We start from the raw sequence: 12,114 nt of genomic DNA on the forward strand, positions 1-12,114 counted from the left end.
ACATCCAATACACATACGTGGATTACTAATTCATATACCACACACACACACAATGATATCTATATATGTGCATATATATGTGTATTCGCTAATTTACACACATACCCCCCCACCTACACATACACACGGGTGAGTTTCTAAGTTGGGTGTTGTGATGTGCATGTATGCATGTGCTTGAGATACCTGGGGAAAGGTTAAGGTAAGAAAGTAGAAGCGTAAGGAGTTAAAGTTACCAGGACCGGGATTAGAACCAATAGACTACAGGGGCCTGGGCTGAAGAACTGAGGCTCAGGGGTAACTTTAAGTTAATTGATCTTAATTAATTAAAAGACCAGGCCCAAAGCCTGCAGAACAGGGAAGCATGCCAGCACAGTCTGGGACTGGAGCCAGAGCTACCAGGGAGCTGAAAAGGTAGGTGCTGGAGAGGGAAAAGTGGGACTAAGGGAAAGTGTGGGTGTTAAAGAGGGGCTCTGGGTGTGGGGGAGCCAGAGGATGGCTCTGGGGCAGCTAGAAAAGTCTGGGAAGCTGCGGGGGGGCAGAAGCCTGAAAACAGAGACGGACAGCAGAAAATCACAGAAAAAGCAGCAGGAGAGACTGAAAGGCAGCAGGGGCAGCAGGAAAGGAGAGAGAGGCAGCAGGAGTATGGGAAGCAGGGGGGCAGCAGAAAATTACAGGAAAAGAAGCAAAAGAGACTGAGAGGCAGCGGGAAAGCAGAGAAAGGCAGCAGAAAGTCACAGGGAAAAGGCAGTAGGAATTGAGAGGAGATTGGGAAACTAGTGGAGAGGGGTGGGAGCTGGAATTGAGAGAGAGAGAGAATGAGGCTGGAATTTAAGATAAGGAAGGGACTGGGATTCAGTAAAACATGACCCAGCTCGGGTTTGCAAATGACAGTGGTTTTATTGAACAGGGGAGATGGTGACACAATGCCAAATTGGTTCCCTTGCACCCCTCCTGGTCTGGTCCAGATGGAAATGGCGTTCCCACTGGGTCTGTCTTCACTGCCCCTTTTTATAGGGGCAGACCTTGTGTGACCCTAGTGACAGGAGGCATGCCCAGGCAAGGGTCAGCCCCTGGTGTACTGAGCATGTGTGCTCCATGCAGGGATGTGCAGTTTTGGGTGTCTGCAATGGTGAGAGTTGCTGGTTTTGCAGGGTCCTTTGTCTTTCAAATGCTGGTCTTGTCTCTGTTCCTGGGGGAGGTCCGTGGTTCCTGGGTGAATCAATGCGAGGCGATGGCCCAGTCATTGCAGGCCATTTAGTAGCGGCCTGCTACCACTGTATTTCAATTATTTCCAATCGCACTCATTCATCGGGGAACCAGGTTACATGGGAGGGGTACGTGACTCATACAGTTGCAACATGGGATGCCCAGGCAGAGGACAGAAGATGGAGACTTGACATGACGTTGGTTTACTTACAAACACAGGCCTAAACCATACAATATCCATATGAAACAATAAAAATCAATATGAAAATGATGATAATACAATATACAACAGTAAAAATCAATACAAACCTAATATACAATGTACAACAGTGGATATCCAAAACCAAGAACTTGCTACCAAAATAAAAATATTTAAAGCTTATCCTACATTTTAGCTTACTTTATCTATAGGGAAAAGGGAGGGAGAGAGAAAGTCAGAAATGATAGGGGAAGGGGAGGGAATACATTTTAAAATAAATAAATAAAAAGAGAGAAATGGGTGGGGGTTGCTACAGTGTTAAGATTCTGTTGCTGTCAGAGATTAGAATGGAGAGTAGCAATGTTTTCTAGCTTCTGTAATACAGACTGGTGCTACTGTGCTGCTTACTAAGTTATTACCTGTTGTCACTTAAAGTGGTCGACTGGAAGGAGGCTATAGGGGAGGAGGAGACCTCATTGAGGCACACTGCCGTATCATGTAGAGACCCGAGTGCCAGTGAGGGCATGCCTTAACAAGCAGATTTGCTGCAGATAAGTTGAAGGATGATGGAGGTGGACGCTTGGTGTGACTGCATAGTTTCTGCCATACTGTGGGCACCAGCTCTTTAATTTGAGGGTTTTGTGTACCTGAACTTGCCTGGGAACCACAAAGTCTTGCAGGAGATGTGCAGATTTCCTTATGGAGGATCCTTTAGTTGGAGATTTACCCCTTGAACTCTTTGCTTCTCCCTTGCCAGTTCTCATTCTTGCCCAACATGGTTGCTGATAAAAACCTTTAAGGCAGAAAACTTGCACTGGCACTTTGTCTCCCTGGCAGAGAGTCAAAAGGGGTCTTGGGCTCCTGGACCTGAGGTCAGAGCCATTTCTCTCCAGAGCTCAGGAGAGAGAACTATAGTCCAGCTTCCCTGTCTTTACACATCTGGGAGCTGAGAGAATGCTGTATGGAGTATGTCTCTGATACAAAAGATTGATCTAGGCAGAGATAGTCCCATCACAGGTGCAAAACATATAAAATGTTTTTTTCTTAAGAATGAACAAAATCTTCCAACAGGCAATAAAAGGAACACTATAGCTAGTTATCTACCAAAAGAAATTTAGCCAGAAGGCCTAAACCCCAAAAGTTGTTGAATGGATAGAGAAGGATCGCAGTTGAGTAGGCAACTTAAAGTTCCAGTTGGAGATAGCTTCAGTCAGAGTTGGCAACCCTATTTTGGGAGAATTTTTTTTCTTGAAGGTATTCTGGGAGACTTTTTCTTAAAATATCCTATTAAAATCTCACAGCTTGCTTTCAATAGTCACCGGGAGATTGATGCTGATTCCAGTAGACTCCTGGCCAGTCCAGGAGGGTTGGCGACCATAGTTGGAGTTGAGGTAGTTGAGAAGATCTTGGTGTGGGAAATACACATGATCCATTATCTCTTCAGTTTTGTACTGAGAGGCAGTTCATATGCATACTACAGTGGTGCTAGCCAAAATTCTCCAAGCTGAAGCGCACAAGGCTCATACGTACCCACTCAGGATTGTGCATGTGGACTGTCATTCAGAGGAACCAGTCTTATGTAATCTCTTCCTCTCCTTTTGCTCCCCCCACCCCCTTCCAGCCTAAGCTGTTCAGTGACCAGCTGCTTCTTTTAGTTTCTTGACCTTTCATCTTATGACAAGATGCAATGCATTGTAAGCGGGATGCTGGGAGATGCTACCTCGAGCTAGTAACAGAAATCTTAATAGTGTCTTGGAAGCTGTGGCTAATAGGTAGCAAGTGATATCCTTGTTGAAGAAGGAGGCCTTTCAAGACTCAGTGGGTGACAGGGAATTTCAGACTGAGCAGTGTGATTGGGATTAAGTTCTTGTCTCCCATCTTTTCAAGAAATTTAAGATGGATTTACTTGGCTAGTTTCCTTCAGAATGCATTACTAAGCATATGTCATAGCCTCTCCGACAGTTATTCCAGTGAGTGTACTGATTTGATAAGGACCCAATCCTGCAAACATTTTGGCATGTAACTAGAGTGGAGAGGACTTTACCTGAACAAGAAGATCTAGATGTTTCTCTTTAGGAAAAAATGTATCCTCAGATTGATATTCATTAAAATTGATGGGAAACCTCTCTGCAGCGTTGATGCTGTGTGAGAGAATGTTGAGGTCATACATATACCAAACTTTGGTTTCTTTTTTCCTCTCTCTTTTTTTTTTTTTCCCACCACTGCAGACTCAGCTGCTCTGCTCCAGAACACGTCTCCTTTTTGTCTGCATGCTTCTACTCTGAACTTACCATATATTTAAACAGAAACTTTACAATAGTTTTTTGGAAAACTAATTAATGTTGTGGGATAGCTTCCTGTTTTCTGGCTGTTTTACAGTGTTTACCATGAGTTTTAGCACTGAAATCAAGTTTGAAATGCAAATGTAGATCATTATTACTTACTTATGTATGCTTTTTTCTGGTTCTTTTGTAAGCATACTTTAAACTGGAGAGTTGAACACCAAAGCTTGTATATAGTGCTGCAGAAACGTTTGTGTGCTTTGGGCCTTAAGTTATCTCAAGAACTTAATTGCATGCAGGCACTATTTTGTAATATAATAAATAAGTTTGAAAATTCAAACATTTAATGTTGCAAACTCTTGGAAAGGCAAAAGTGGGATCTTGTATATTTGAGAGAGAGCTCAAACTGTTTTTCAGTTGCTGATTCTTACTAGATTTCTGTACTCTTCTGCTACATTTCCTGCAGTTCAGCTGTAAGGTTTTGATCGCCTATCAGAAGTCTTTAACTTTATTTGCTATTTCAGTGATTCCAAGATCAAAAGATCAACTTCTGTCATAAAAGTTCCACTCTTTATCAGTTTTAATGGTCTTAAAATTGGGTGTTGTGACCTTGCCTCTTTTGTATGCGTCACAAAATTTTCAGTCATATTTACCTCCTTTCTTCATTTTCTCTCTTTATGCCAGATTTGAAATAAAGAAGAAACTTAAAACAGCAAAAAAGAAAGAGAAGAAAGAGAAAAAGAAAAAGCAAGAGGAAGAGCAGGAGAAAAAAAAGCTCACACAGATCCAGGAATCTCAGGTAGTGTACACAACAGAGTCTCACTATTTAGTGGCCCTTTTATCCTAGAGATAAATGCCGCTTCCTATCCCTGCTATCCTTCCGAAAAATGCCCTAACAACATGGCCTTTAGGTTGGGAGGAAGGGGAACTTAGTTCTTTTTAGCCTTTTTCAGATCACTTTAAAAAAAAAATGCACTACCAAACAGGTAATATTTTAAAGGGGTGGGTGTATATTGTGAATAGTTGCCATATATGAATAATGTGTGTGTGTGCACGTGTATAAGCAACTATTCACAATGAAATATAAAGGGGAGAAGACCAAATCAGGCTGCATCTGTTGTGATACTCTAATAAGGTTTTTTTAATTATTGCTTAATTGTTCTGTTTCTGAATTACTCTTTTTTGCACTTCTTTATGTAGAAGTTTGTCTGAAATTTTACACACTTGTTCTTAGGCCAGGAGTGAACTTTTTAAAGAGAATTTGACCACAAACACTTAAGCCATTTTTGAAAAGAGTAGAAAAATACTTTTGCTCTTTAATGTGTTCCTAGTGCCTCAATGGTATAGAGTAGATAGAATCTTTGAAGTTGGTAGAGATGTAAGCTGGTCTGCAACACAGTGGCTTTCTGAGGCTCTCAAAAAATAACAGCCTCTGCGATGCTCACATTTAATGAGAACGTCACCTTCAAGTCTTAAAATTGCATGCATACGTGCTATGTGGGCCAAAAGCAGGGTGCAGGGTTCTGTACAATAATTTGTGCGTACAGGAAATTATTAATATTATCCCTGCATCGATTGTTGGCATTTCTTGCCTCTGGGTTGCAGAGAGAAGTATTCTAAAATCCTCTCTCAGGTTTTTCTTTTGTTTCTTTCCTACAAAAAAAAGAAAATTGACTTTTTATTATTGTTAAGAATAGAACTTTTTTTGCCTATATAGCCTCATCTCTTACCTGAGTAACACCCTGTACGATATAGTACATATACGCTGGCATCCAGGTGCTAGATGGCAGAGCCATTTGATTGTATTTTTCTGCACTTTTGGCCGTTCATGTGACTCCGGCCAAGTACGTTTCCCCCCTTGGGGCTAGTGCTAACATTCTGGAATTCTGACCTGGTTCAGACAGCTGCCAGTTCTTCTCCTTTTTTTTTTTTAAGGCTTGATTTCTCCTCTACCCCCATCCCCCTGCCCTCATATTTTGCCTGTATAAAAAAGTAACAGCTCTCTGAAGTATGGACTGGGGTGCTCAACCTCCAGCCCACGGGCCAAGTGCAGCAGGCAGAGTCTTGGAACCTGGCCTGGGGGCTTTCCCTGGGTTGGGAAATTTGGTGGTTAAGGGGGGTGGGGCAATACTGCCTCCTGTCCCTGCTGCCAAAATCTCAAGCCCCACTTGGTGGGGTGGAACTGGGCTAAGACCCACTCTCTGCATGGCCAGATCAGAGCCAAGCCATGCCCCTTTCCCTTCACTGAGCTGGGTTGCGCCCCCTTCTCCCCTTAGGGAAAGGCCATTCCCCCTTCCTTCTGCACGGTCAGGTTGGGGCTAAGCTATACCCTCTTCCTTCCAAGGATCTAGGCTACACCCTTTCCCCCTGCATGGCTGGTTTGGGGCCAACCCATGCCCCCTTCCCTTCACCTGGCTAAATTGGGGCTGTGGCCCCCCCCCCATGCAGAGCCAGGTCACACCCCTCTCCCCATCCCTCCAGGGGAGCCAGGTTGGGGCCGGCCCACACTCCCTTCCACCATGCAGCTGGACTAGCTGTGTTCTATCTGGGGCCCCACTAGATCTGGCTTGCAGAAGGAATGGGTGGTACCCATCTGGCCCACCAGCCAAAAAGCTTACACCCCCCTAGGTTGGACAGTATGCAGTCTTGCAGCAGTGACAGATTTAAGGTCTACTTATGAACCAAAGTTAAAAATAGGAGCTTTATATCGCTGGAAAGAGGGGGGTGTGGCCTGGTCCTACCCTGGCTGAATGGAGGGACCGGGCAGTATACATAGTAGTTTCTTAGATTAGACTGTGATAGGAAAGCCCTTCCTTGTAAGTGGCTCTTGAGAGGCAGATAAAAATTGATGTATGTTCAGTTTTGCCAAGGAGCTTTTGTTTAGAAATTATAGTGCGAAATATAGTAATTCTTAAATACCCCAGAACCACCACTCAAAGCCAGTCTGGCAGGGTGCCTCATGCAGTATACATCTCAGATTAGCCCCCTGTGCCACATGCAGTGCATACAGTGAGTTCATCCGCATGCAGCACACAACAGCCCTGGTTCAGGGCACATATTACAGGCAGCATCTGTGCCAGACTGGTCCCATGTGCTGGCTATGGCACGCAGGTAGGGTCTGTGGGCCCAACCTGGTCCTGGAACCACCGCATAGCACTCATTCAGCACAGGCGCTGCTTGCAGCACATGCCAAACCATCTCCACATGCATTTTGTGAAGTTGGGTGCTAACATATGCTATGCCACATGTGGCACATGAGGTTGGTCCAAGACCCATGGGCCAGATCCTAGGACTTCATGAGCCAGATCTGGCCTGTCACCTGCATCTTTGACACCCCAGCATAAACAAAACACTTAGTATCTGGTGTGATAGAAAGGTTTTATACCTAGGTAAGACTATCTTAGTCTGGTCAGTCAGTCATGATTTTTCCTCTGTGGAAGTGGCCATCTGACACTTTCCAAAAACAGTTTTCACATAAAAAGTGTTTTTTGTTTTTTTGTTTTTTTTTTTTTATTGAAAGTATTTGAATAAAAAATATAAATGGTTGCTAATAAAAGTGGCTAGCCATATCTTTAGCTTATTTCCGTGAATTACAGCTGGGTATTGAAACATTCTCTGTGTGCATGTTTTAGGTGATGTCACACAATAAAGAGCGACGATCAAAGCGGGATGAGAAACTGGACAAGAAATCTCAGGCCATGGAAGAACTGAAAGCAGAGAGAGAGAAAAGGAAGAACAGAACAGGTGAGTGGAGACTTGTTGCTGGGGCTTCTGTTTTAAAAACCTAATGCAAGTTCATATAACTCTTGCTGCTTCTCTCCCATGCATATCTCTTTTCCAGTACGTTAATGTGTTCCAACTCTGAGTGTGGCGAATCATAGCAAACAGCCTCCATTTTTTTTCACTTTTCTTAGTCTTTTGGGTGGGGAGTTTCTTCAAGGGTACCATATGGGAATATTAGTTTGTGATAGCACTGTGTATTTGCTGGGGAGTAGACTGAAATCCCAGCTCATGTTATAGTCAGCTGAAAAGTGATTGGTTCCTACCTGCTTGGAGTGTCTGAATTGCGACAGGGGTGAAAGCTAGAATGGTCAAGGTGTTAAGCCTTTTTGAGGAGCGCTATCATTCTTGCAGAATTAGGAAGGCAGTGATAAGCTCTCAATTCTTATGTATATTGTCACCTTCTTATGTCTTTCTGACTGAATGGGGAACAATGTTTTAAGATAAGTGTTTTATACTTACAGTGATCAACAGAATGGCAGAGTCGATCTAACTGTAGCCTTATATGGTTTCCGGCTTGTGGGCCCGTGGTTTCTGGTTATACTGTCTTTTAAAATTATGCAAAAAATGAACTAGGTAAATCTGAAATTCAATTCTCCTCTTGTAGCCGAGTTGCTTGCAAAAAAACAGCCATTAAAAACCAGTGAAGTGTACTCGGATGATGAAGAGGAAGAAGAGGATGATAAGTCTAGCGAGAAAAGTGATCATTCATCCAGATCATCCTCATCTGATGAAGAGGAAGAGTAAGTGTTAAAAGCTTACAGAAAAGCCACTTCCCCAAATGTGCTTAAAATACAAACCAAAAATTCCTGTCTGATATGTGACTCTGCCTCTTGGCATATATGAAGGCTTTTAGATGAACAACAGCCTTAGATGAATGCCCCCCTGTCTGCCCCAAACTCCTATTAATATGGAAAAGTTCCATGTTGGCATTGTAAAAATGTTGAATGTGAATTGGTTTGTTTAGGAGTCTAGTAATGACAGGATAAGAATCCTAGATCATTGGTTTGTATCCCTTCCAGGTCATTAGTACCTTTTTTTTTTTTTTTTTTTGTGGTTTGGTGACCTCTGCCCAAGGATTAAAGTAATATGGAGAAAGATATCCTTTTGCTTTGAACATAACCTGTGGGTAAGAAGCATCAGAAACTACCTCTCCTATTGTATCTGTTCTGATCTTTGTTCTCCATTGTTTTTTCCAGCAAGCATCTTCCACAAACACTAATTCTGCCTAAACCGCAGCCTTTTAAGAAGATGAACTAAGTCACTTTTTATAGATATTTTAATTGATGTAAACCAAATACTAACCTCAGCTGAAACCCCTTTGTGTGTGTGTAGTGCTAATGGTTTTATTTCCCTTCTTTCTCCTGTCTTTCCTTTTGAAAACCAGGAAAGAAGAGATTCCTCCAAAATCCCAGCCCGTATCCTTACCTGAAGAACTGAATAGGGTACGGTTATCCCGGCACAAGCTGGAACGCTGGTGTCACATGCCTTTCTTTGCCAAGACCGTTACTGGCTGCTTTGTGCGAATTGGCATTGGAAACCACAACAGCAAACCTGTCTATCGGGTGAGTTTGTCTTCTGGGGTTTGGGCTGCTCCCAACCTCTAGAGATTTGTGATTGCTGAGATCCTAGCATTCACAGCTATGGTTTGGTTTGCCTCTAGAGAAGGAGCCCATATGTATTTTGTTCATTTAAGTAAAGAACCTTTCAGTGTAGGTCAGAGTCTTGCTGCTGCCAGAGTAAGGGAGAAGGTACATTTAAAAAAAACCCCACAAAAACCTGAGACCAGGTTGCCAATTAATTAACAGTCAAATTAGGGGTGGCTGAGTCCATACTAAAACAACCTTGATAGCACAGCCTATTCTTCCAACTGTTGCATTGTCTTATCTTGTCTTTTCAGCGTTAAAAATTGTTTTGAGTTCTTGGTATGACCCAGTAAGAAACATCTTGCTCCTCTTTCTTGTAACTTGAGGTCACACCCAAAAGTTTTCCTGATTCATTTGAGAAATAGAGAAATGTTAAGCTTCTTTAACAAACAGTTCCATTACGTCTGTGCTCCTCAGGAAAGGGTAGCTGAGGAAGCACTGATTTTTATTTCTCTGCTTCAAAATTGATAGTAAATCTGTGGATGCCTTTAGGATTTACCACAAACTGCTTTCCCTGATGAACACTAGGCCTATGCAACTATTTGGTTTCGGATTTGGCCGAAGGACAGTCATTCGATTCGGGTCACTGTCCTGGATCTATTTGACCGAATCAGCTTTGGAAGATTCAGTGCTGATGCAGTGATTCGGATTGGCTGGGGAAAGGCAGGCCAGACACAGGCAGGTGGCTCCTCCGGCTGTTTCTGCCTCTCCCCCTCCCCGGGCAGGGGGAACCATGAGAGAAGCCCTGATGGCTTCCCTGCCTGGCCCCATCTCCCACCTAGCCTCAGCCTAGTTCCAGCACTTAAGAAAACGAACAAAACCAACCCTGCGCTCACGGGACTGGCTGTGGGAGCTCTGGGGCTTCCTGGCAGAGCCCTGGCTCTGATGGCCCCCCTGCCCGGCCCCAGCAGTCCGGGAATTAAAAAGCCACACTCACCGGCATTGGCTGTGGGGGTTCTGCAGCCATGTGGCAGAGCCCCCACCCTCAATGGCTGCCCCACTTTGCCCCAGCATCCTGGCAACACCAAAAAAAAAAAAGGAAAAAAAAAAAAAAGCCCACGCTCCACTGTCTCTGGCAGTGGGAATTGAGGGTTTGTGGCAGAGCCTGCTGTGCAGAGGGAGGCAGCAGGGATTGCCCCCCCACCTGGCACCAGCGTGGTAGCTGCCCCATGGATGTGAGCTGGGGCTGAGTGGTGCTGGGCTCCGGCTGACTGCTGGAGCCACCCCAGTTCCCAGGCAGCACACGGCACCCTGCTGAGCTGCGCTGCATCTGCACCATGGGTCAGCTGCTGCACAGGTGCCAGGCGGGAGGGGCAGTCCCCACTGCCCCATGCTGCACAGGGGAGCTCTGCCATGAGTCCAAAAAAAAAAAAAAGGGGGGTGCCTGGGGCTGGGCAGGGCAGGCATGGGGCTTTCTCCCATAGCTCCCACAGCTGTTCCTGCCTCTGCCATAGCGGAGGGAGCTGTGGGGGTTCTGCAGCATAGCTCCCGCTCCCTGCACTGCTGTACCCGTATCAGCCCTGGGAGCGGGGGCTCTGCCCTGTTGCTGCGCAGGATGCAGGCATGGTAGCACTGGGAGTGGGGGCTGTGCCCTGCTGCTGCTTTCCCCTTCTGCCTGGAGTGGGCTGTGCCTGCCTTCCCCTCCACCCCCTCCCAGCTGGGCAAGCAGCAGCAGGACAGAGCCCCCACTCCCAGCAGCAGCAGGACAAGAGCCCCCACTCCCAGCCCTGCTGTGCCCGTCCCCCTCCAACCCGCCCCAGCTGGGCAGCTTGTCCCAGCCCCAATCCCTCCCCACAACCCCAACAGACTTAACCAGCTGGCTGTTTAGTCTATGGCCGAATCTCTGAATCGGCTGAATCTTTTTCCGAAGCTTTTCCAAATCGATTAGAAGCATCCGAATTGATTTGGAGCTTTTATTTGGTCTCCCAGTTCGATTTGGATTAGGAGATTTCGTCCCCAAATTGGGCCGAATCTCCTCCAAATTGAATCGGCTACCGAAGCTTCTCACAGCCCTAATGAACACTGGGCAGTGCCATCAAGTTCTAGTTTTCTGTACTCGGAGAAGATTGAGATGATTTAGATCTTTGTTCTCTTGTGTATGATGTCCAGAACACCTGTGGAGAGTAAATTGCCATTCCACTGCTTGTTTGCTGCAGTGACTGTATGATGGAATAGAAGAGCATTCTCTAAAGTTCCAGTCAAAACCCAGGTGTGATAGAGTGGTTGAGTTTAATATGATGTGCAACACTGTGTTGTTTTTATCTCCCTCTACAAGCTACTTTAATTCCAACCAGCATGGGTAATTGAAAATATATTAGAAAATTAAAGAGGCTACACCTAATAATGGGAGCAAAATTGAAATGTAAAAAGTGCATACATATTTTGGAGATGGTACAATTTCCCAAGTAGGTCTTTTCAGGAATGAGATGCTTGTAGTAAAAGAATGAACATGAACCTATAGGAAACAACAATTCCAGTACCTCAGAACAGGAAGAAACCTTCAATGTAGGTTAACATTAAATTGGTCTGTGACATCTAGTCAGAACAATAATTGGAATAAGCTTGGCCTCAAGTAGGGAAGATGTAAAGCACATACTGTGTGGCCAAAAAATTATATGAAGTTAATGCTCAAGGTCTTCTCTCTTCCAAATCTTTCTCCAATTGTGCAGGTCGCTGAAATAACTGGTGTTGTAGAAACTGCAAAAGTTTACCAGCTTGGAGGCACCCGAACAAACAAGGGATTGCAGTTACGGTAAGATGTCAGAATAGTTTTGATATTGGGTAATGTATTTGTCCTCTTATGGCATGTAAATATTTCTTGTCTGATATAGGCTGGGAACTAAAATTCAGAGTGGTTCTGTTATCACACCATAATTGTTAGTACATTCTTCCCCTTTAATAATGAGATGGCATGCAGCTTGTGGTGAAGGCTCCTGCCTCATGCATCCTTGATCTCTGAAAATTCAATTGGGGATTGCTGGAGCAAATATATGTATTCCTG

At 44.6% G+C, this 12,114-nt stretch overlaps 1 protein-coding gene across 1 annotated transcript in view; it reads left to right on the forward strand.

The window, feature by feature from the left end:
• Positions 1 to 12,114, forward strand: part of RTF1 (RTF1 homolog, Paf1/RNA polymerase II complex component) — a 48,305-nt gene that overhangs the window by 25,598 nt on the left and 10,593 nt on the right. Inside the window, exons 6-10 of the mRNA XM_025205314.1 lie at positions 4,372 to 4,486; positions 7,320 to 7,431; positions 8,075 to 8,210; positions 8,855 to 9,032; positions 11,783 to 11,865. Coding sequence (XP_025061099.1) covers positions 4,372 to 4,486; positions 7,320 to 7,431; positions 8,075 to 8,210; positions 8,855 to 9,032; positions 11,783 to 11,865 — 624 coding nt within the window. The remainder of the gene's footprint in view (positions 1 to 4,371; positions 4,487 to 7,319; positions 7,432 to 8,074; positions 8,211 to 8,854; positions 9,033 to 11,782; positions 11,866 to 12,114) is intronic.

The sequence above is a fragment of the Alligator sinensis genome, unplaced genomic scaffold (genome assembly GCF_000455745.1).
Source record: "Alligator sinensis unplaced genomic scaffold, ASM45574v1 scaffold108_1, whole genome shotgun sequence".
NCBI lineage: Eukaryota > Metazoa > Chordata > Crocodylia > Alligatoridae > Alligator > Alligator sinensis.